General features: G+C 35.6%; 1 protein-coding gene and 1 long non-coding RNA gene across 2 annotated transcripts; one reads left to right on the forward strand and one right to left on the reverse strand.

Annotated features, from left to right (window-relative positions):
• Nucleotides 1–860: 860 nt before the first annotated feature.
• LOC137806787 (uncharacterized) lies at nucleotides 861–1,857 on the forward strand. Its single transcript, XR_011080411.1, has 2 exons — nucleotides 861–1,256; nucleotides 1,478–1,857. It is a non-coding gene; the product is annotated as an uncharacterized lncRNA (long non-coding RNA).
• Nucleotides 1,858–21,134: 19,277 nt separating this feature from the next.
• LOC137839221 (uncharacterized) lies at nucleotides 21,135–21,953 on the reverse strand. The gene has a single exon (XM_068648346.1). It carries the CDS (start codon nucleotides 21,951–21,953, stop codon nucleotides 21,135–21,137), a length of 819 nt encoding a protein of 272 aa, XP_068504447.1.
• Nucleotides 21,954–22,917: the final 964 nt, after the last annotated feature.

The raw sequence follows: 22,917 nt of genomic DNA on the forward strand, positions 1-22,917 counted from the left end.
AATATTTATATAATTTTCATTTTTTTACATATTATTAATTAATATTATGTTGATTTTTTTTAAAAACATAAATTTTGATTTGAAATACAATTCATTTTTTTTATAACAATATGGATTTGGATTTAAAATCCAAACCAAATATTTAAATTTGGATTTTCAAATTATTTTTATAAAAAATATGGATTACCTATAAATTATCTTAAATCAACCATTAACCCCAATAGTATTTATATGTTGAATGAAAGTTAAAGCGACGCCTATTAAAAAAACACTTGAATATATGTTATATAATATTAGCACATAACATTTCTAAAAGAATATAAGATTCTTAAAAATATGCTACTTATTTATCCTAAAATAAAGGTTAAGAATTAATAATAATAATTTCAAATTTTTTGAAAGGATATTTTTTTTTAAAAAATTACAACTAAAATCAAATTTACTAATTTTATAAAAAAATGTAAAAACAATTATTTTTTTAAGCTGGTAAAAAAATTTAAATAAACCAAAATAAAAAATTGCTAATTTATTCCTTCATGCTATTTGTTATATGCAATTAATACCATAATTTTGACATTATCATCCAATTATTAACGCATGTCATAATTATTCTAAAATTTATATTCAAGATAATTTATAATTTGTTTAGTAGAAATCGCTGGAAATGTGTTGTGGTTTTTCATTGTATTGAAGTATTCTTAAGCTTCACGGCATAAAATTGGTGATCTCATATAAAATGAAATTATTACATTAGTATATATATAGATGGAGGCATGATGTGAATGATTACAAGGCTAAAACCACAGATTTAACCTTTTTCCGAAGAAGGAAATGAGTTGGTATGTGGAACTGGTTTTCGAAATAGACAAGAGATACTTATGAGAGTGATTCATCAATCTAGTCTTTCAGTGACACTACCATTTCCTTTTGACTTTGTTAGCCCAGACAAGATTGATGGGTACACATACCGATAGAGGGGCCATGCTGGATCCACTATCTACGGGCCCACTTCACTGGGTCCCTGCCATGATCATTCGTGCTATATTCGGCTATGTGCTCAACCATAGCCGTCCTTTTTTTCATCGCTCCACCGATTCATCACAATCATAGTTTCACAAATGTGTCACAGATGAGGACAGGGAGAAAGGGTTTTTCAACTTTCAACGTGCCAGAGCCATTCCAGTCTTTGAGGCAAAACATCGAACACGTAGCCGACCATTCCCCTTCTCCACGTATAGACCAACCTCAGTCACTTCGTGAGTGCCTATTTTGTTCATTTTCCTTCTCCTTTTTGTTTTCTACTGCTTCATTCTTTCAGTTTTACGTGCCAATTGCTTCTCACTTCTCAGATGTTAGTTTTTTGGGTTCCGGCTTTTCTTCTTGTTCACAGTAATTTCTCCTACTATACCAACATAACTTAACGTTAAGTCACATGACATTCTAGATTCATCACTACAATTGGTTTTATATCCCGCAGGAATACTTGTTCATCTTCTGGTAGATAAATGCTTCATAGAAAACCCATAAGCGTAATCAGATGCACATCGTCGATCTGTATGGGGATTTGTACAGAAACGTTTTTCCTACCCTGTTTGTCATTGCGTGAATCTTGATACAAATGTGACATTTTTTTGGGTGTTTAAAGAGTTTCATACTTAGCATGACTCGTATTAACAAAACAAATTTAGCATCGTAAGTTGATCTTGTGGGAAAACATAGGGTGAATTGTGGAAGAATTCTTGATGGTCAATTCTTGTAAGATGTTTGGGACGTGCTGTTGCACTTCAGTTGCCTATGCAGGGGTTTCTTGTGAGTGTCCTGTTCCTCTTTTTCTTGAACAAATGTAATGCAATTCTTGATGTCTGGCAGGCAGCACCAAAGTTTTGTAGGCAACGTCCATACGTGAATTATATGAAGCCATTTAGTTCAATTAGAGAACAAAGTTTCAACTATTTTATTTATCATGAGACCCCTCTTGATCACTTCTTCCAAAGTCCCTCTTGGCTTCCCTTCCCTTCTTTCCACAGGATATAAACCATATAAATACTCCTCTCCCTCTCCCGGAGCCTGCTCCAACCAAACTACCTTAAATCAGTACATCAATTTCTTCTCATATACAATCATTTCATATATTGTCTTTTATGTCACTCATCCATCCTAATATTCTCATTTTTGTCACTGCAACCTTTTTTCTCTTGTCTTTTTTAATCTCAATTCCACTACCATAAAGTATATATGCGTGTAAACATATATTAAAATTTGTTTGAGTTTGGTAGGTATTTTGTTGTCACAAATAACCCTCAACGTCTCCATTTTAGTAATCTCAATTATTCTATCTTACGTGACATCCTCTATCTTTATTATTTTATGGTATTGAACGTAGATATTTGAACTATATGTATGACATTTTTCTCCTACTTTTACTTTCAAGTCGCGTTCATCTTATATCTTGCTAAAATTACAATGCACATTCTCTGTCTTATTCCTAGTTGATCAGAAACTCTTGTCTTGAAAGTTCATGCTAAGTTAATTGTTTCCTTGATTTCTCAACTAAAACCTTACTGCCCGCAAAAAGCATGTATAAGGGACAAAGTTTTGTGTGCCCTAGTAATCATATTCTTGATTATATTAACCAAGGTCTTTTTAAGGTTGAGCCCTAGGGATATGGTAAATAGGATTGATCATTGTTAAAACCTTTTTTCTTAAAGGTTTTAGGGATTTAGGTTTTAGGTCTTGAATAATTTTGTAGGTTAGGAATAACGTAATCTTGATTGATTTTTTTTTATTGACATGAAATAAAATAAAAAAATTGAATATTTAAGAAATGTTTTAATCCATATAAAAAAATTTAAATCAAAAACACCTAACACAAAATAACTTCTTAAGGCATAAACCCTGCAACAAAATACTTCCTCAAGCATAATCTTGATTGAATATAAGTGATTGCATATTTGTATGTCAGGAAATCTAATGAAGTTAACCCCACAATTTTTTCCGCCTATTCATACCTATTTTAGACCTATTTTTGTATTGGTTAGGAGCTCAGCTCGGTCCAAGCATTTAGGTCAATTCGATGTTTGAATCAGTATGGGCCCAAAGGGTGAGCCATGAGCTTAGCCTAGATACAAGTGGATAGCTCGAAAAAAGATAATTAAATAGAAGAAATATTCATATTGGTATAATGTATACGCTAATTAAATACCAATAAAAGCTATTGAGAATAAAGTAGTTAGCCCCCGAGAATAAAGATGCATGTGAACAAAATGTTTTATTGTTGTTAAGCATATGAAGATAAAGGTGTACGTAAGCAATATGTTTTTCTATTATGATTATATGTTTTCTGTTAAGATTATATTCTTCTTATTGAAATCTTGCTCTGTTGAGGTTGGAGAAAACTGTTAAAGGGATATCTATAAAAGGGGCTCGAGACCTCTAGTATATGTATGCTGTTTCTGAATACTTGAGACTGAAACTGAATATTTATTTTGTATGCTCTCACTGACTTGATCGTCGGAGTGTGATCAATAGGTAGAACCCCCCTTTGTCCTAGTGAAGCAGCACCTTGAAGCAACAATTGGAGACAAAGGAGAAAAGGAGCTTGCCCATTCAGTCCGTTCGAGGTCAACTAGGAAGAACATTTGGCGCCCACCGTGGGGCTCGATAAAACCTGATCCCACCCACATTCGTGATTGAGCCTTTCGACGTGATGAAAAACACAAGGCAAAGATCGTTGGGATCTGAAGGAAGCGATGCCCCCGCCGTAGCAACTCATGGATGCCATGAAGGCCCTCCAAGAGGCGAACGAGGAACACACACGAGAGCAAGAACGGATCCAAGAGCGAATCCAAGAAGAAGCTAAGGACGAGCAGAGCGACTACGAGTAGAAGCCCGAGCTGAGCTAGAGCTCTTGCAAGATCGTCTGATGGCAGAAATCGAGGCCTCTACATAGCTATGGAGAAGCAAACACGAACCAATGAGGAGTTGCGCAAAATCAATGAGGAATTATGGAAGAACTTGCATCGACTTGATCGATGTTCCACCAGGGAACAATCTCTGAACTTGTCAGCGAGAGATAATCCCAAGCCATTCTCGCAGGAAATCATGGATAAGCCCATGCCACCTCATTATATCACACCTAAAATAGCCTTTTTCACAGGAATAGAGGATCATGAAAATCATCTCAAGGCATTCATTGCTCAAATGATCATCTCTGGAGGATCGGATGCCATCTGATGTAAGATGTTCATGGGCACTTTTACAGGTACAACCCTATAATGGTTTAGTGGGATCCCGAATGGTCAAATCACCTCCTTCCCTCAGTTCTCCAAGATGTTTAAAGAACATTTCTTGGTCAACAAGGTCAAACCCTTGAGGTTGTATGACCTTTTCAGCGTCAAACAAAGGGAGGGAGAGAAGCTGAGAGGTTATTTGAATAGGTTCTGAGCGGTTACGATAAGACTTCAAAAACATGATGAAAAGATGATGATCGCTGCTTTCGAGCAGGGGATAACGGCAAGATCGTTCAGTGATTCGTTAATCAGGAATCTAGCGAAGACATTTTTCGAGGTACGTGAACGAGCTGTCGCCCACATCGAGGCAGAAGAGACTCATTATGAGGAGGGGACTCATCCAAAGATTTTTGGTTGCCTCTCATGATGTACCTAAGCATAATGGAAAAATATCTATTTACAACTTCAGTTTGCCCATCCGTTTGAGGATGACAAGAAGTTCAGAAATTCAACTTAGTTCCTAGCCTTTCCCAAAGAGTTCTTCAGAAATGGCCCACAAATTTAGGATCTCTATCCGAAACTATGGTCTTAGGTAAACCATGTAGTCTTACCACTTCTCTAAAGAAGAGCCTATAGATGTTGTTAGCATCATCCACTTTATGGCATGGTATAAAATGAGTAATCTTGCTAAACCTATCCACTACCACAAAAATGGAATCAAAATCTCTTTGTGTCTTAGGAAGTCCTAATATGAAATCCATGCTTATATCTTCCCAAGGAGCACTTGCAAAAGGTAAAGGAGTATAGAGTCCATGAGACATTGTCTTAGATTTAGCTTTTAAACATGAGATACATTTATGACAATGTCTTTGGACATCTTTCCTCATGTGTGGCAAAAAAAAAAAATTCCTTTTAAAAGCTCAAGAGTTTTATCAACTTCAAAATGACCCATGAGTCATCATTCATGTCATTCTTTTACAAGGAGTTTTCTATGTGTTCCTTGGGGTATGCAAAGTTTTCCTTCTTTGAATAAGTACCCCTCCGAAACATAAAAACCTCCTTGTGCTCTATGTTGACATTTAGCAAAAGTGGGTGCAAAATCCTGATCTTCTTTATAAAGTTTAGGTATGTTTTCAAATCCAAGAATTTGGGCTCCAAGTTTAGAAAAGAGAGCATGTCTCCTTGATAGAGCATCTGCCACAATGTTTGTGTTGCCCTTCTTGTATTTGATAACATGTGGATGCCTATATTTGATGGTGATATTGTTGATGACTCTACAATCACAACACATTCTCTACTTGTCATCTTTCTTAGGCACCAACAAAATAGGTACAACACAAGGACTTAGACTCTTTTGAACCCAACCCTTCTCCAACAATTCTTGAACTTGTGATTCTATCTCCTTACTTTCTTCAAGATTAGTTCTATAAGTCAGTCTATTTGGTAGACTAGCTCCCGAAGCTAAATCTATTTGGTGTTCTATACCCCTAAAAAGTGGGAGTCCCATGGGTCTTTCCTTAGGGAATACATCACTAAATTATTTTAAAAACTTTTTCACTTGAGGAGGTAGCTCACAATTTTCAGAAAATGTGACAGTGCATGCAAGTGTTCCTTTACAAAGAAAAAGACCTAAAGGTTGTTCATGTAGAAGTATCTTTTCAATTTTATTTTCAAACTTTTCTTCTTTCTGAATGACCTTGTGGGAATGAACACTCTTCTCCCACACCTAAGCTTTTTCCCTAAGGATTTTCTCTTGATTTTCTATTTTTTTTTCTTTTTTTCTTTTTCTCATTTTCTCTTTTATGTTTCATTTGTACTTGGTCCTTTACCACTTGTGAGCGTGTTAAAGGATAAAATACAAACTTCTTTTCTATATGAGTGAAAGTAATCTCGTTGGTAAGATCATTATGCATAGTTTTCTTATCAAATTGTCATGGTCTTCCCAATAAGATATGACAAACTTCCATGGGAACTACATCACATAAAATTTCATCTTTATAGTTTCCCATAGAAAGTTTGACTTTCACCCGCTTGTCTACATTTAATTCTCCATCTTCATTTATCCATTGAAGTTTGTAAGGTTTAAGATGAAGTATTAATTGTAGATTTAGCTTCTCAATCATTCTAGTGCTACAACAATTGCGGCAAGAGCCACTATCCACAATGAGAGAACAAACATTTTCTAAAACTTTGTATCTAGTATGAAAAATGTTCTCTCTTTGTGTTTCATGGTCAACAGTAGGGTGATTGTTGAGGGTTCTTATAATCATCACTTGTAGGGATATCGTGTGTGGAAGCGTGATAATTTCAACCAAAGATTATGAGAAATTAAAGTAACAAGGAAAATGAGAATGATACCAGAACTTTTTAGGTGGAAAACCCATTTAAATAGAAGTAAAAAACCACCGGCGAGAGAGCCAAAACTTCCACTATAATGGTACTGGATGTACAATTAATTCCTCTCAGTCTAATAGATAAATAACTATAGAATTGGTCTTGAACAAGTCATGTTGCAAATGTTATAGAATTATATTGAGTATGTTGTTCTGTTTTATCTTTATTTGAGTCTTATTGATGTTTTTAATCGGTGCAAATCTGTTTGGTTTGAGTCATTTAATTTTTGAATCCATTTAAGTAATGTTAATGTCATGTGCATCCAAAATTGTCATCAATTCTATGTAGTACTTTTGTTGTTAATTTTAGTTGTTTGATTTTAATTTGAGTACAATTTCTATTCTAAATTTGAGCTTTGGTGCATTTTAATTTTTTTTCCATATTTGAATTCATACTTGTGTGTTATTTTCATACAAGTTCATTTTCCGCATAATTCCATTGTGTTTTTGAAGTTTTTAATTCCAGTTTGGGATTCCTTTGTTTCACAGTTTCTATATGGTTGAAAACGTTTATAAAAATTAACTCCGCTGGTGAAAAATTGAGTTTCTGGATTTGAGTAGTTTGATGTGTTAAAAAAAAGTGAAAAAAATTAGTATAGAAGAATTCAAAATATAAAAAAAATGATAAATGAAAAACAGACTGAGTGCAAAATTTTGACTCTGAAAAAAATTTGAAGCAGTAGTGAATTTTAAAAAATTATTGCAATTATTTAGCGTACTTCTTTTGTGAAATTCCAACGCCTACATAGAGGTTTGTGATTTAAATTTCAAATTCAAATTTGAAGTATTCTACCCAGCATAAATTCGGCAAGTTGAGAAAATATTTACAAAAAAAATAAAATCTGTAGTGTTGTTTTTGGTTTTATTAATCTATTCTAGTTCTATTCACTGGGATTTCAATTTATGTGATACCTTTTCTTGTGTACTTTAATTTTTTGCTTGTCAATTTTCTTGAATACTCTTTCAAGTCATGTCAGGTGTCAATTCCATTTGCTGTAGTCCTTATTTTGAAATTGAGTTTTGTTGCTTTAAACTTGTTTGACCTCTCTTGGTGGAAGTAACCTAAAAAGTGCTTTGGTGAGTTGTGCAACTGAAATTTTTTTGTGTAAGCTATATCACTAAAGAAGTGCAGAATTGAATATTCAAGGTTGAATATCCTAAAGAGGTATAGCAAGGGACAACAACAAACTTATAAAACAAAATATATACACAAAGGAGCTACAAGTGAAGGAGTGCATATAATAGGTCTTAAATTTTTTGTGCATCAAAATTGTTGACCTAATTTTTCATTGTATTTTTTTGAGTTGTAATTTGCAAGACTTTTCTCAATTAGTGGATTAAATTTCGTCTTAGATGATGAGTGTGTTTAAGGTTCTAAGTGCCAAGAAGCCTCACTTTAGGAATTCGACTAGTTTTTAAAGCTTTCTAGTTAGCAATTTTCTTTCAAGTGTTTTATTGCTTTGCATTTTTTTCTTGCAGAAAATTTTGTTTTCATCTTTGATTGTACTCTAAGTAAATTGCTTAGAGAAAGGTTTGTGAAAGTGTTGTGGGATAGTATCTGGCAAGGAAAGGCTTGGTACTTAAGAGATCCTAGTGATCCACCTCACTTTCTTGGAAAATTACCTACTTCACTCCACCTATCTTTCTTTTTGGAAATTGCTTTTATTACATAACTTTAAACATGTCTTCTCATTCTTCTAGTCGTAGTGAAAGTGATAAAAAGTCTATAAAATCTATTTAAAAACAAATGGCTAAAGACTTTTAATCACTATCACTTAGACAATTGCAACACGAGGCTCAAATTTTGGAAGAAAAGAAAGAAAGCAATGTCCATCTTGCATTCTTAGAAGAATAGTTAAAACTTGTTAAAGAAAAGCATGAATACATCAAAAAAATAAAAAAGATCTTCACATGCATCTAGTTCTAGGTTCAGTGACTCACATGCTGAGGAGAGGTCTTAGGATGAATGAATATTATCAACCTCCACTTAAAGGAACTAGAAGAGAAAGCCTAAAGGAGACTAGGGTAGACTTACCTCATTTTTATGGAAAGGAAAATGTTGGAACATATCTAGATTGGGAGATGAAGGTAGAATAACTTTTTGCTTGCCACCATGTTAGTGAGGAGAGGAAAGTACCCTTAGCCACCTTAAGTTTTCAAGGAAATGCTATGTATTGGTGGACAACCTTAGAGAGAAGTAGACGCCTCCACAAGGACCCTTCCATAGAATATTGGAATGACCTTAGGGGAGCCTTGAGACGCCGCCATATTCCCTCATATTACAATAGGGAGTTAATGGACAAGCTCCAAAGACTCCAACAAAAGAGCATGAGTGTAGAGGAATATAGGTAGAAAAGGGAGTTATACATGATGAGAGCCTCTATTATGGAGAAAGAAACCACCACCATAGCTAGGTTTCTACGTGGTCTCAATCTTGATATTAGAGATAAAGTGGAACTCTTGCCCTATTGGGACTTTAATAACTTGATCCAACTTTGTATAAAAGTTGAGCAACAAAATTTGAGAAAAGGATCAAGTCTCAAGGAGAGTTCTTACTCTAACTCTTATTCCAAGAGAGAGCATAGAAGAAAAAGGGAGGATAGTATTTCAAAAGATAAATCCAAGGAAACTTCCAAAAGTGTAGGAAAAGATGTGACTACCCCACAAACCCGCACTAGAGACATCCAATGCTTTAAATGTCTTGGTAGAGGTCATATAGCATCCTAATGCCCAAATAGCCAAATAGGAGAACCATGATCTTAAGAGGGAGGGATGAGTATAGTAGCCAAGATGATGAGTCTAGCAAGGAAGAAAAAGAGAATAGTGAAGGAGCATATCCATGTGAGGGGGAATTAATGATGATTAGAAGAACCTCAACAATCAACCTAGTGTGAACGATGAAACACAAATGGAGAACATCTTTCATACAAGATGCAAAGTTTTAGAAAATATTTGTTCTCTCATTGTGGATAGTGGCTCTTGCTACAATTGTTGTAGCATTAGGATGGTTGAAAAACTTAATCTACAATTAATATCTCATCCAAAACCTTCAAACTTCAATGGATAAATGGAAATGGGGAATTAACTGTAGACAAGCAAGTGAAAGTCAACCTTTCTGTGGGAAATCATAAAGATGAAATTTTATGTGATGTAGTTCCCATGGAAGCTTGTCTATCTTATTGGAAAGAACATGACAATTTGATAAGAAAATTATGCATAATGGTCTTACCAACTAGATTACTTTCACTCATAGGGAAAAAGAAGTTTTTACTTTATCCTTTAACACCCTCACAACTTATAAAGGACAAAGTTCAAATGAAACAAAAGAGAGAAAATGAAAATAAAAATAGAAAAACAAGAAGAAAAGATAAGAAAAACCTTAGGAAAAAGTTGAGGCGTGGGAGAAAAGTGTTCCTTCCCACAAGGTCATTCAGAAAGAAGAAAAGTTTGAAAATAAAATTGAAAAGATACTTTTATCTGAACAATCTTCAAACCTCTTTCTTTGTAAAGGAACATTTGCATGCACTGCCACACTTTCTGATGTTTGTGAGCTACCTCCTCAAGTGAAAAAGCTTTTAAAATAATTTGGTGATATATTCCCTAAAGAAGGTCCTATTGGACTTCCACCTTTTAGGGGTATAGAACATCAAATAGATTTAGTTCCGGAAACTAGTCTACCAAATAGATCGACTTATAAAACTAATCCCGAGGAGACTAAGGAGATATAATCACAAGTTCAGGAATTTTTGGAGAAAGGTTGGGTTCAAAAGAGTCTGAGTCCTTGTGTTGTACCAGTTTTGTTGGTGCCTAAGAAAAATGGCAAATGGAGAATGTGTTGTGATTGTAGAGCCATCAATAACATCACCATCAAATATATACATCTAATTCCTAGACTTGATGATATGCTTGATGAATTGCATGAGTCCACTATATTTTCCAAATTGATCTTAAAAGTGAATATCAGCAAATAAGAATCAAAGAAGGTGATGAGTGGAAAACTACTTTTAAGACCAAATTTGGACTATATGAGTGGTTAGTGATGCCTTTTGGACTCACTAATGCACCTAACACTTTCATGAAGCTTATGAATCATGTCCTTAAGGATTGCATATGTAAATATGTAGTAGTTTATTTTGATGATATACTAGTTTATAGTCAAAGCCTAGAGTCCCACCTAAGTCACCTTAGGGAGGTTCTTTTAGTGCTTAGGAGAAATAGTTTGTTTGCTAATATAGATAAATGTACTTTTTGTGTGGATAGTGTAGTGTTTTTAGGATTCATAGTCAACCAAATTGGGCTACGTGTTGACCCCGAGAAAATCAAAGCCATCCAAGAGTGGCGAACCCCACAAAATGTAGGAGATGTTAAGAGCTTTCATGGTTTAACAAGCTTTTATAGGAGATTTGTTCCTAATTTCTCAAGTATAGCTTCACCACTCAATGAGTTATTTGCTGAACCAAGTGGTGTTCAAGCTTTGAAGAATCCAAACCCTTTGAAGGATGTTGAAGCCTTTGCTGTGCTTGTTGTTGTTGTGCTGGTTTCGTTTAGTTTTGGGGTAGTTTGAGTGTTGTAATCCACCCTTTGATTAAATCTAAAGCATAGGCATTCTCAATCTTTGTGCAAGTAAAATGTTTTCAAACTAAGTTAAAACAACCAATTGTTTTATCGAAACAACCGATTGTTTTATCGAAACAACCGATTGTTTATACTTAGATATTTTTAGAAAAAGATTGAAAACTGTTTTTCAAATGGTTGAACTGTTAGAACCAAAACAAACGATTGATTCGAGGAAACAATCGATTGTTTGTTTTGGGACCATAACAGAAAAACTGTTTTATCTTTGACTAAGCTTTAAATGATTTAACTACTTACGCTTCAGTCATTAAATACTTTGACCAATCCTTTAATGCAATTTAAGAGTTTGTTAAGATTTGATAACAAACTTCATCTTTGAATATTTTCAGAAAAACAGTTTTTGAGAATAAATCTTTGACAAGTTTTTGCTAATAGTTTTTGAGTTTTTCAAAGAGCTGAGATTGCTAAAGAGTTTGTGATTGATCAAAGTTTGTGGAATAGGATTCTGCTTGTATTGATTTCAGATTATCTTCTGTAACAAGTGTAATCCTTCTACTCTGTGAAACAAGTTTCGTTTCTGTGTTTGCTGAGATTGACTGTGTGTTCTTGAGGGGATCAAGATCAGCAATCTTAGTGTTGGTGTGTTGGCCAAGAAGAGTGCGTGTCTTGAGGTGTTCAAGGTCACTTTCTTGGTTGTGGTGTAAGTAATCAAGGTGTGATTACTTGGTGGATTTCCTCAGGTTTTCTGAGAAGACTGGATGTAGCTCTAGGTTTGGAGTGAACCAGTATAAACATCTGTGTGCAATCTCTCGATCCTTAACTCTTTAAATTCAGTTTTGTTTGTTGTTTGCTGGTATAAACAACCGATTGTTTCTGTGAAACAACCGATTGTTTTTCTGGTACTGCTGTTTTTTATTGCTGTTTTGGCAAACTGAATTTCTTATCAATTGTTTCCTGAGATAATTTCATTCTTGTTTTAAAAGTTTGCGAAAACCCTCTTTAAGCAATTCACCCCCCCCCCCTTAGTTTAAAGCCATCCATTCTAACATTATTGAAAAAAGATACTCCATTTTGTTGGACGAAGAAACATGAGCAAGCCCTTCAAAGGTTGAAAGCTCAACTCACCCATGCAACCATTCTCGTTTTACCAAACTTTTCAAAAACTTTTGAGCTAGAGTGTGATGCATCGGGAGTAGGAATAGGTGTTGTGTTGTTGTAAGGTGGGCTCCCAATTGCATTTCAGTGAAAAACTTCATGGTGTCACCCTCAACTACCTCACCTATGACAAAAAGCTCTATGCACTTGTGAGGGTCTTACGGACTTAGGAACACTATCTAGTTTCAAAAGAGTTTTTCATACACAGTGATCATGAGTCTTTGAAATATTTGAAGGGTCAGCATAAGTTAAACTAAACACATGCAAAGTGGATGAAATTTATTGAGCGATTTCCATATGTTATCAAATACAAGAAGAGCAATACAAATATCGTGGTAGATGCTCTATCAAGGAGACATGCCCTCTTTTCTAAACTTGGAGCCCAAATTCTTGGATTTGAAAACATACCCGAACTTTATAAAGAAGATCAGGATTTCGCACTAGTTTTGCTAAGTGCCAACATAGAGCACAAGGAGGATTTTATATTTCTGAGGGGTACTTATTTAAAGAAGGAAAACTTTATATACCTCAAGGAACACATAAAAAACTCCTTCTAAAAGAATCACATGAAGGAGGACTCATGGCCCATTTTGTAGTTGATAAAACTCTTGATCTTTTAAAAGGAAAATTCTTTTCGCCACACATGAGGAGAAATGTCCAAAGACATTGTCATAGATGTATTTCATGTTTAAAAGTTAAGTCTAAGACAATGCCTCATGGACTCTACACTTCTTTACCTTTTGCAAGTGCTCCTTGAGAAGACATAAGCATGAATTTCATATTAGGACACCCTAGGACACAAAGAGGTTTTGATTCCATTTTTGTGGTAGTGGATAGGTTTAGCAAGATTACTCATTTTATACCCTGCCATAAAGTGGATGAAGCTAACAACATCTCTAGGATCTTCTTTATAAAAGTAGTAAGACTACATGGTTTACCTAAGACCATAGTTTCAAATAGAGATCCTAAATTTGTAGGCCATTTCTGGAGAACTCTTTGGGAAAGGCTAGGAACTAAGTTTCATTTCTCAACTTTTTGTCATCCTCAAACGGATGGGCAAACTGAAGTTGTAAATAGATCTCTTTCCATTATGCTTAGGTCAATCATGAGAGGCAACCACAAATCTTGGGATGAGTACCATCCTCATATTAACTTTGCATATAACAGGGTAGTTCATAAAACTACTAATATTTCTCCGTTTGAGGTTGTGTACGGATATAATCCTCTTACTCCTTTGGATTTGTTACCTCTACCTAATCCACAAGAATTTGTGCATAAGGAAGGAGTAACAAAGACTGAATTTGTAAAGAAAATGCATGAAAGGATTAAGAAACAAATACAACAACAACCAAAGAAATACATGAAACATTGCAATAAAGGGAACAAAGAGATGATTTTTTTAGGAAGGAGATTGGGTGTGGATTCACCTTAGGAAGGATAGATTCCCTAATAAGAGTAAGTCCAAACTTTGTCCCCGGAGAGATGGTCCTTTCCAAGAACTCAAAAGAATCAACAATAATGCATATCAACTTGACATGCCTGAGGAATATGGAGTACATACTACCGTCAATGTTATGGATCAAACACCTTTTGCAAGTAGTCAAGATGAAAATGCATAAACATATGATTTGAGGACAAATCTTCTTCAAGAGGGATGGGATGATGGAAGAAGGCCAAGCTCAGGCCCAACAACTAGGTCAATAGCAAAGAAGATCCAAGAAGACTCTGACCCTGCTACTGATGGAAAAGAAACTTTCCTATACATGTTCAAAAATGTCATAAACCTAATGTAGAGTAGAATTTATTTTTTTCAAAAGTATAATAGGAATTTTTCTTGTATTTTTTTCTTAATTGTAATTAGGGTTGGATTTAGGCATCTAAAAACCAACCTAGGTTAAACTATGGTTTCTAGAAACCTTTTAATTAACCTAGGTGGACTATTTTGACCTAAAAGAGTCACATGGAGCACACCTTGTCATTCTTGCCTTGTGAGCTCATTTTAGACGCCATTTTGAAACCCATTGCGTTTGAATTTTCCCACCTATCTTGTTAATGCATGGTTGTACCTCTAAACCTATATAAAAGGGTGCTTGGCTCACGAATTTTGAAGATTAATGAATGAGTGAATTGCTGCCAAGATTGCTAGTCATGTCACTATCTTGTCTTGCCTCTCTAGAATAGACACCTTAATATTCTTTTTCACCTTGTCCAAGTGATATGGCCTAACCAATCACTCTCCCTACCTATCATGCACCTTCAAGGAAACTATAGCTCCATTGGACCCATCCTTGTTTGCCACTAAAATTGAGCTTTCACAAATTCCATCACATCTTAGAAGGGTCAAACGAGCTTTTAATCGAGCAAGCCCTCATGTTTGCGTTTAAAGCAAGCAACAATTAAGCCGAGTACGAGGCCTTGATAGTCGGGATGTTGCTAGCCTCGAAGCTTGCTAGTAAAAAGTGACTCATTGCTTGTCACCAGGCAAGTCACAAACGAGTATCAGGCCAAAGACCCGCACCTAGCTTCATACCTCACGTACGTGCAGATCTTGAGATCATCTTTCTCTATGTTTGATCTTGTTCATGTCCCTAGATAGCAGAACTTCCGAGAAAACCTGTTGTGTAAGCTAGATAGCTCAGAGAAGGGAGGTCGACAGAGGTGAATGATCCAGGAGACTTTAAAGTCACCCAGGACAACTGAAGGAGGATCAACCGAGGTCGACCACGTGGAGGTCTTAGAGGTCAGCTAAGGAAAAGGGAGAAGACATCGATCGATGATTCAAGAAACCCTGAAAGTCCCAAGAATAACCATCTATGGGTTATTGAGGGATGAGTTTCTTGAAGTTCTGCAGGTCGACACCACCAAGACTTGGATAACACCTTACAAGTGTTAGCTCGCTGATGGGTTACTTCCCGCTGAGCCCATAGAGGCCAAGATTGTTAAGAGGAATGCAGGGCGATACACTTTGATAGATGAAAATCTTTTTCGTCACGGTTATACCCACCAAATCCTCACATGTGTAAGTGGAGATCAGTGTGCCCGCATAATGGCCGAGCTCTATAAAGGCATTTGCGGTAGTCACATAGGAGCACGAGCTCTCTCATTGAAAGTCATCTGAGTTGGGTATTATTGGCCGACCATGAAGGAGGACTACGTGAAATATGCGCAATGCTGTGAGCAATGTTAGAAGCACGTTGATTGGTTCCACGCACCAACCGAGGAGTTGTGGTCAATTTATAGCCCGTGTTCTTTGCATACATTGGGGATAGATATTTTAGGTATTTTCCCTTTGGCGATACGTCGGATGAAGTATATCATTGTGGCCATTGAATACTTCACCAAGTGGATTGAAGTCGAGCCTGTTGTGCAAATAAATGCTCACAAGGTACAACATTTTGTGTGGAAAAACATTGTGTCGTTTTGGGATTTCGAGATGCATAGTGTCCGATAACAGAACCCAATTTTCCAGCCAACAGTTGGGTAAGCTTTGCTCGAAACTCAGAATAAAGCAGGTGTTCGCCTCGGTAAAACACCCTCAGACGAATGGCCAGGTTGAGTAAGCTAACATAGTCCTATTGAGAGGTTTGAAGAGAAGGTTAGGAAAATCCAAGGGAACTTGGTCAGGAGAAGTTCCCAGAATTCTATGGACTTATCACACCTCTCCGCAATCAACAACCAAAGAGACGCCTTTTAGTTTGGTCTATGGGTCAAATTCCATGATACCAGTGGATATACAAGAGAATTCTCCTAGGTTCCAAAGCTTTGTTGTTGAGGAATCTAGCGGAGGAAGGAAGGTAAACCTGGATTTGTTGGACAAAGTGCGTGAACATGCCTGTATTAACTCGGAGGATTTAAAGAGAAGGGTGGAGTTAAAGCAAAAGACCAAGACGAAACCTTGGCAGTTCAAGGTTGTCGACTTGGTGATGCGAAAGGCCTACCCCTACTAGTTGGAAAAAAAGTTATCCACAAAATGGACTGGCCCGTTCCGCGTAGTTGAGGTGCTAAAAAATGGGGCGTATAAGCTGGAGACCTTGGAAGGAGGAGCATCCCACAAAAGTGGAACGTGGCGAATCTCAAGTTTTACTTCAGTTAACATATTTAGTTTTTGATGCTTTTCTTTTGAACAATATGTTATTTAAGGTGACGCTCTTTTTCTCTTAAGGGGGTTTTTTAACGAGGTCATCTAGTGATAAATTTGTTCTCAGAAAATGGTGCATTAGTTTTGATTGATTAGTGTTGGTGTAGCACACGGTAAGACGACCTAGCTCAGTGTAAGTATGTCTACCCGAGCATAGGCGCCCTGTGAGATTAGTTTGCCTAGTGGTTCACTTGATTTAGTGTTAGGTAAGACGACCTAACTCAGCGTAAGTATGACTACCCGGGTATAGGTGCCCTGCGTGTAAAATTGGTATAAATGAATTATTTGGCAAGGTAAGACGACCTAACTTGGCGTAAGAACGATTGCCCGAGTCTAAGCGCTCTGCGAATTGGTTTGTTATGAACAGAGTCATTCGCACATGGTAAGAGGTCCTAGCTTGGAATGAATAGAGTCATCCGAGTATATGTGCCCTGTGAAGAAGAATTTATTTAATGAAGTACAGGGTAAGACAACTTATCTCGGTGCAATCACGACTACCCGAGTATAACCGCCTTGTGAGATGAGTTTATTTTTGTTGATGAATTACTTGATATGGTGCATGGTAAGACTGTTAGAATATATGACCTTAAACAAGAGGGGGGTGAATTGTTTAAAGGAGGTTTTTGAAAGCTTTTTTAGGTTTAATGAAATTCTATGTATAAATTCAGAACAAGAATCAAGTTGACTTAGAACATCAACAATTATACAACAAAGCAACAGAAAAACAATCGGTTGTTTATATCAGTTGAAAAATCAAACAATTTAAAACAAAATTTAAAGGAGTTCAGAGTAAGAGAGAATCACACAAACAGTTTATACTGGTTCACTCTTAAGCCAAGAGCTACATCCAATCCCCAAAAACCACTGGGTAAACCACTATGTAATTAAACCAAATTACAAAAACACAACACACCAAAGTAGTGACCTTGAACCCCTCAAGAAACACATTACCTGAGTACAATCTGAATTGAATACAATTGCAATCCTATTCCACTCTCACTTGAAAATCCAAAGCTTGATGTGAATCTTGAAATCTCAAAAACAAATTTGTCAAATTGAATTTCTTAAAGTTGTTTCTTGTTTGAAAACATAAACAAACAATTTATATTTTCCAAAGATTGGTCAAAGCATTTAAGGAAGAAGCGTATTCGGTTAGAAATCATTTAAAACAGATTCACCATTCAAAACTGAATTTTGTTAAGATTTTCAAAGAAACAATCGGTTGAAATCACGAAACAACCGATTGTTTTGGTTTGACAGTTAAGTCAACCAAACCAAAGAACTTTCAACCTTTTTCAAAAACTCATAAGAGTAAAACAACCGGTTGATTCAACAAAACAACAGGTTGTTTTTCACTTAGTTGGAAAAACACTTAATTTCAAAAAGGTTTTAATTCACATTAGTTTTAGATTCAACAAGGGAGTGAATCACACTTTATTCTACCCAGATCCCACCCAAACACAACAGCAACACTAGCCTTTCATCAAACATCTTGTATATGGATTCTTCAAAGCACTTGATCACTTTTGATCAACAATCTCCCCCTATTTGATGAAAACAAATCCCTGGTTGCTTGTGTTGATCTTTTTGAATTTAAAACAACACCTGCAAAACAGAAACTATGCAATCCAGAGCATCTCTAATAGCAGGTTATGGTTACACATCAACTAGTTTACTGGATAAACACAAAAGCAGAAAAACCAGCCATGAGCTATGCCAAAACATACTAAAACTGCAGCACCAACACAAACCAATATGCAACATAAAATTAAATCAGAGTTATAACAGGTTATAGCAATTTTTAAGACAACACATAAACCATATTCTTCCTCTATTTGTCTTCATAAATAGAATTAGGAAGAGATAAAAACAGAATAGTTCAAAATAAAGCAATACAAGCATAAAATGAATAACAAAACTTGGCTTCAATCTTCTTTCCCATATTGAAGCTCAAAAAGTTGGTTTTGAACAACTTCAATCTGTTCATCAAGGGTTTGAAAACCTATATCCATGCTTTGAAATCTGTTGTCAAAGTTCTGGAAGTTTGTAGCACAAAGATCATTAAGATTCCTTTGATTTTCAGCAAAGTTGTCCAACCTATTGACCATGAATCTCTCAAAAGAAGACATTGAGAGGAATATATTTCCTTGATTTCCAACACTTGTTCCAACACCTATGTCAGTAGCAAGTTCTTCATCTTGAACATTACATCACCACCTTAAGCAACTTCTTGATCTTCTTCATCATGTTCAGCATGAGCACCACTTGAGGAACCACCATGTTCACCATCCTTACTTACCAATTTACCACCAATCTTGGTAAAACCCATCTTGTTTAGTGAACCATTGTTCACTTCATGTGTTGATTTTCACCAATTCAAATGTTTCATCCTCAAGATTCACTTAAAAATAGTTTAAGAATTTAGAAATCAAGATAGCATAAGGATAATGATAGTCACTTAACCTCATAGATTTTTGCATGTGTTCCTTTATGATATGAATCCAATTTATCTTGACTTTGTTCATAATGCAGTATATGTAGACAAGATCTTCCTTAGTGAGAACAGAATCGTTGCTCACTCTTGGTGTTAGAATCCAAGTGACAATGAGAGCCAACAACCTTTCATTCAACTTCAACCATCCAACAAAACAAGTTCTTACTTGTGCTTGAGGATTCTTCAAACAACTTTTATAATATTGAATCTTGTTGAAATCTTCCACCACACCAATATTCCCTTTGTTGATTCTCAATCTAGCATACTTTAAGTCAGTCACAGTAGCCCATACCTCATGACTAATCTCCATATCCACACCCTTGACATGAGATACAAGATTGTTACCTTCAAACTTTAAATTGGTGTAGAAAAGCCGAATAAGATCCGAATAGATGTTCCCTTTCATCTCTAAGAACCTCTTTAGATGTTGTTCTTTGAGTAAATTTCTCACATCCTCTAGCTTTTGACTCTTCTACCAGCTAAAAGAGACAACTTTTGGATTGTTTATCACTTTTCTACTTGTTTCAAAGCGGTATTTCTCAATCAATTCATTGTCTCCTAAAAACCAGCCCTCAAGACGCCCTCCTGATCTTACAACTCTGGTTTTAATCCTTTTTTATGATGGAGGAGTGGAATCCATGATACCAAAATGAGAGAAAACAGAAAATCAGAGGAAGATATGAGATGCAACAAGATATGTGACATTGGGTTGTTTTTGTGTAGAAAAACAGCTGCAAAGGGTTTATAGCAAAACAAAAATCTTCTTTGATCCCTTGGTTGTAGTGGGTTCCAGTCTTCAAGAAAAATAATATGGTCCAAGCTTGCAAAGAACCATGTCAACCTTTACCATAAAATCACATGGTCAGCACATGTGGATTTGACTAGTCATAAAGGCACTTGAATTTCCAAGATATGGAATATATTCCTTTTATGACAAGAAGTAACTTTCTCTTAAACCAAATCAGACCTCATGACTGCTTTATTGACTCATAATCCCTTTGAAAAAAGAAATTTGTAAAAGATAGAATGCATAAAGAAATTAAATAAATTTTATGCAGTATTGCCAGAGAAGAAACAATCGGTTGTTTTTCTGAAGCAGCAATAAGTTTGAATTTTAAAAACAGAGAAGAATCAAAATGTAATTGTACACATATAGCACAAATAGATGAAGATTTTAGCATGGATTAATCATAGAAAAACAAAGACAAAGAAAGTCTTATCCTTTTATCATGGAGTCCCTTCAATGAGTCATTATTCATGATCAAGAAAGCTTCTTTTGACTTTCAAGAGGACTTAAGCTGGTACAGAACCTTAATTCAATTCCAGAAAAAAATCATTTTCTTCCAAAAGCTTGATCTGATAACTCAAGAGCCCATGCTTCTTTTAGTATCCCTACAACACAACAAATTCAAGCAACAAGATTTGGTCTCCTTACAAATGTGGGTCCTTTTGATTCAGCTTTATCACTGGAAACTTCAGAACCTTTGGGAATCCATGTCATAATACCTTTAGGAACAAAATATTTACTAATTTTACAGAATCTAATTGAGTGGCTTCTCTTCATGCAGTAAAAACATGTAACAAACGGTTGTTTCGATTTTTCAATCGGTTGTTTTTCTGACACTTTTGAAAAAGGCTTTGAAATCCCATTTTTCTTGTTTTGAGATTAAACCCCAAACCAGATTTTCCAAAAACACATTTTTGCGATGCCAAGATAGTTTCAAAGTTAGATTTACCCTTTGAAAGTTTATCCACAGTTCGTACAATACTCTCAAGAGTTTTACAATTTTCACAAGCTTTTGAGTGACACAAACAAGAAGGCTTTTTGCAATGCATTTCAAGATTTTAAAAATTAGTTTTTGAATTTTTCAATTCTTCTTCAAGTGTCTTGACTTTGTTTGGAAGCCAATTATTTAACCCTTTCAATCGGTTGTTCAAAAGAGCCAATCAGTTAACTTCTTCATGAGTTTCTTTAAAAGCTTGAAGCAATTGACTATAGTTTTCAGCATTTAAAGAGGAAGAAGAACTTACAGTGCTTGAACTTCTTGAATCATCATCTTCTTCAGCCATCAAAAACAGATTGGATTTTTCATCTTCACTTGATGAGGGGCTTGATGAAGAGACTTCATTTTCATCCCAAGCGATGTAGGCTATTTTTTATTTCCCTTTCTTTTCTTTATTGCTTGACTTCTTTTCCTTGCCTTCTTTATTTGGGCAATCAACTTTATATGCCCATGTTCTCCACAACCAAAGCAAGTGTAATTGTTAGGACTAAAATCACTAGTTTTCTTGTTTCCATACCTTTCTTTGTTGGATTCCTTGTTGCGGATTTTCTTCAAGAATTTGCTGAACTTTTTAGACAGCAAACTAAGAGTTTCTTCATCACTTTCATCACTTGAGTCTTGCTTATTCTTGTGCTTGGCAGCTTTCAAGGCAATGTTTCTTACATGTTTGTCCTCACTTTCTTGAACATTGAGTCTATTCATCTTCAACTCATGTTCTCTAAGCTTTTCAAACAAGGAGGTTGTAGTCAAAGATGTCAAGTTCCTTGATTCTGAGATAGTCGTTACTTTAGGTTGCCAAGATTTATCAAGACATTTGAGAATCTTGATGTTCAACTCCTCTTTGTCAAAGATTTTTCCAAGACTCATTAGATGATTGACAATGTTAGTGAATCTCTTTTGTACTTCTGCAATTGATTCTCCTTTGAGCATCTCATACTCTTGCACTAGACTATGTTTCCTTGCTCTCTTCACATCATTTGTCCCTTCAGGGGTGACCTCTAGAGTATCCAACATTTCCTTAGCAAATGCACATTGTGAGATCCTGAAAAATTCATCAGAGTTCAAAGCAGAGGTTATGATGTTCTTGGCAATGCAATCAAACTTGGCCTTTTTATTTTCAGCATCAGTCCCAAGGTTTTTCAATAGAAGCTCCCTCCTTTTCAAATGTAGGAATAAAAGGGTCATTTTCAATTGCATCCCAAAATTCTTTATCAAGAGATTCAACAAAGATTTTCATTCTAACCTTCCAAAACTGATAATTCAAACCACAAAACAAAGGTGGCCTGTTAATTGAAGCACCCTCCCGAAAGGGTAATTTTTCAGCCATAAAGAAAAGGTTTAGGATCAAAACTAGGATAACTTTCAAGAACTTAGCTCTTGATGCCAATTGTTAGAATATATGGCCTTAAACAAGTGGGGGGGGGGGGGGGGGGGTGAATTGTTTAAAGGAGGTTTTTGAAAGCTTTTTCAGGTTTAATAAAATTCTATGTATAAATCCATAACAGGAATCAAGTTGGCTTAGAACATCAATAATTATACAGCAAAGCAATAGAAAAACAATCGGTTGTTTATATCAATTGAAAAATCAAACAGCTTGAAACAGAATGTAAAGGAGTTCAAAGTAAGAGAGAATCACACAAGCAGTTTATACTGGTTCACTCTTAAGCCAAGACCTACATCCAGTCCCCAGAAACCACTAGGTAAACCACTATGTAATCAAACCAAATTACAAAAACACAACACACCAAAGGAGTGACCTTGAACCCCTCAAGAAACACACTACCTTTGGCAAACCACAACAAGAGTATTGATCTTCAACACCTCAAGAACACACAACACTCCTTGGCAACACAACACCAAAAATACAGTAGGTTTAGAAAGGATTACAGCTGATCATAGTAAAATATGAATTGAATACAATTGCAATCTTATTCCACTCTCACTTGAAAATCCAAAGCTTGATGTGAATCTCAAAAACAAATCTGTCAAACAGAATTTCTTAAAGTTGTTTCTTACTTGTTTGAAAACATAAACAAACCATTTATATTTTCTAAAGATTGGTCAAAGCATTTAATGAAGGAGCGTATTCAATTAGAAATCATTTAAAATAGATTCACCATTCAAAACTGAATTCTGTTAGGATTTTCAA

Source organism: Phaseolus vulgaris, chromosome 3 (assembly GCF_000499845.2).
Source record: "Phaseolus vulgaris cultivar G19833 chromosome 3, P. vulgaris v2.0, whole genome shotgun sequence".
NCBI classification, from domain to species: domain Eukaryota; kingdom Viridiplantae; phylum Streptophyta; class Magnoliopsida; order Fabales; family Fabaceae; genus Phaseolus; species Phaseolus vulgaris.

Coding starts and splice junctions, on each gene's coding strand:
- LOC137839221 (XM_068648346.1), bottom strand. CDS start 21,953: ATGACCCTTTTATTCCTACATTTGAAAAGGAGGGAGCTTCTATTGAAA.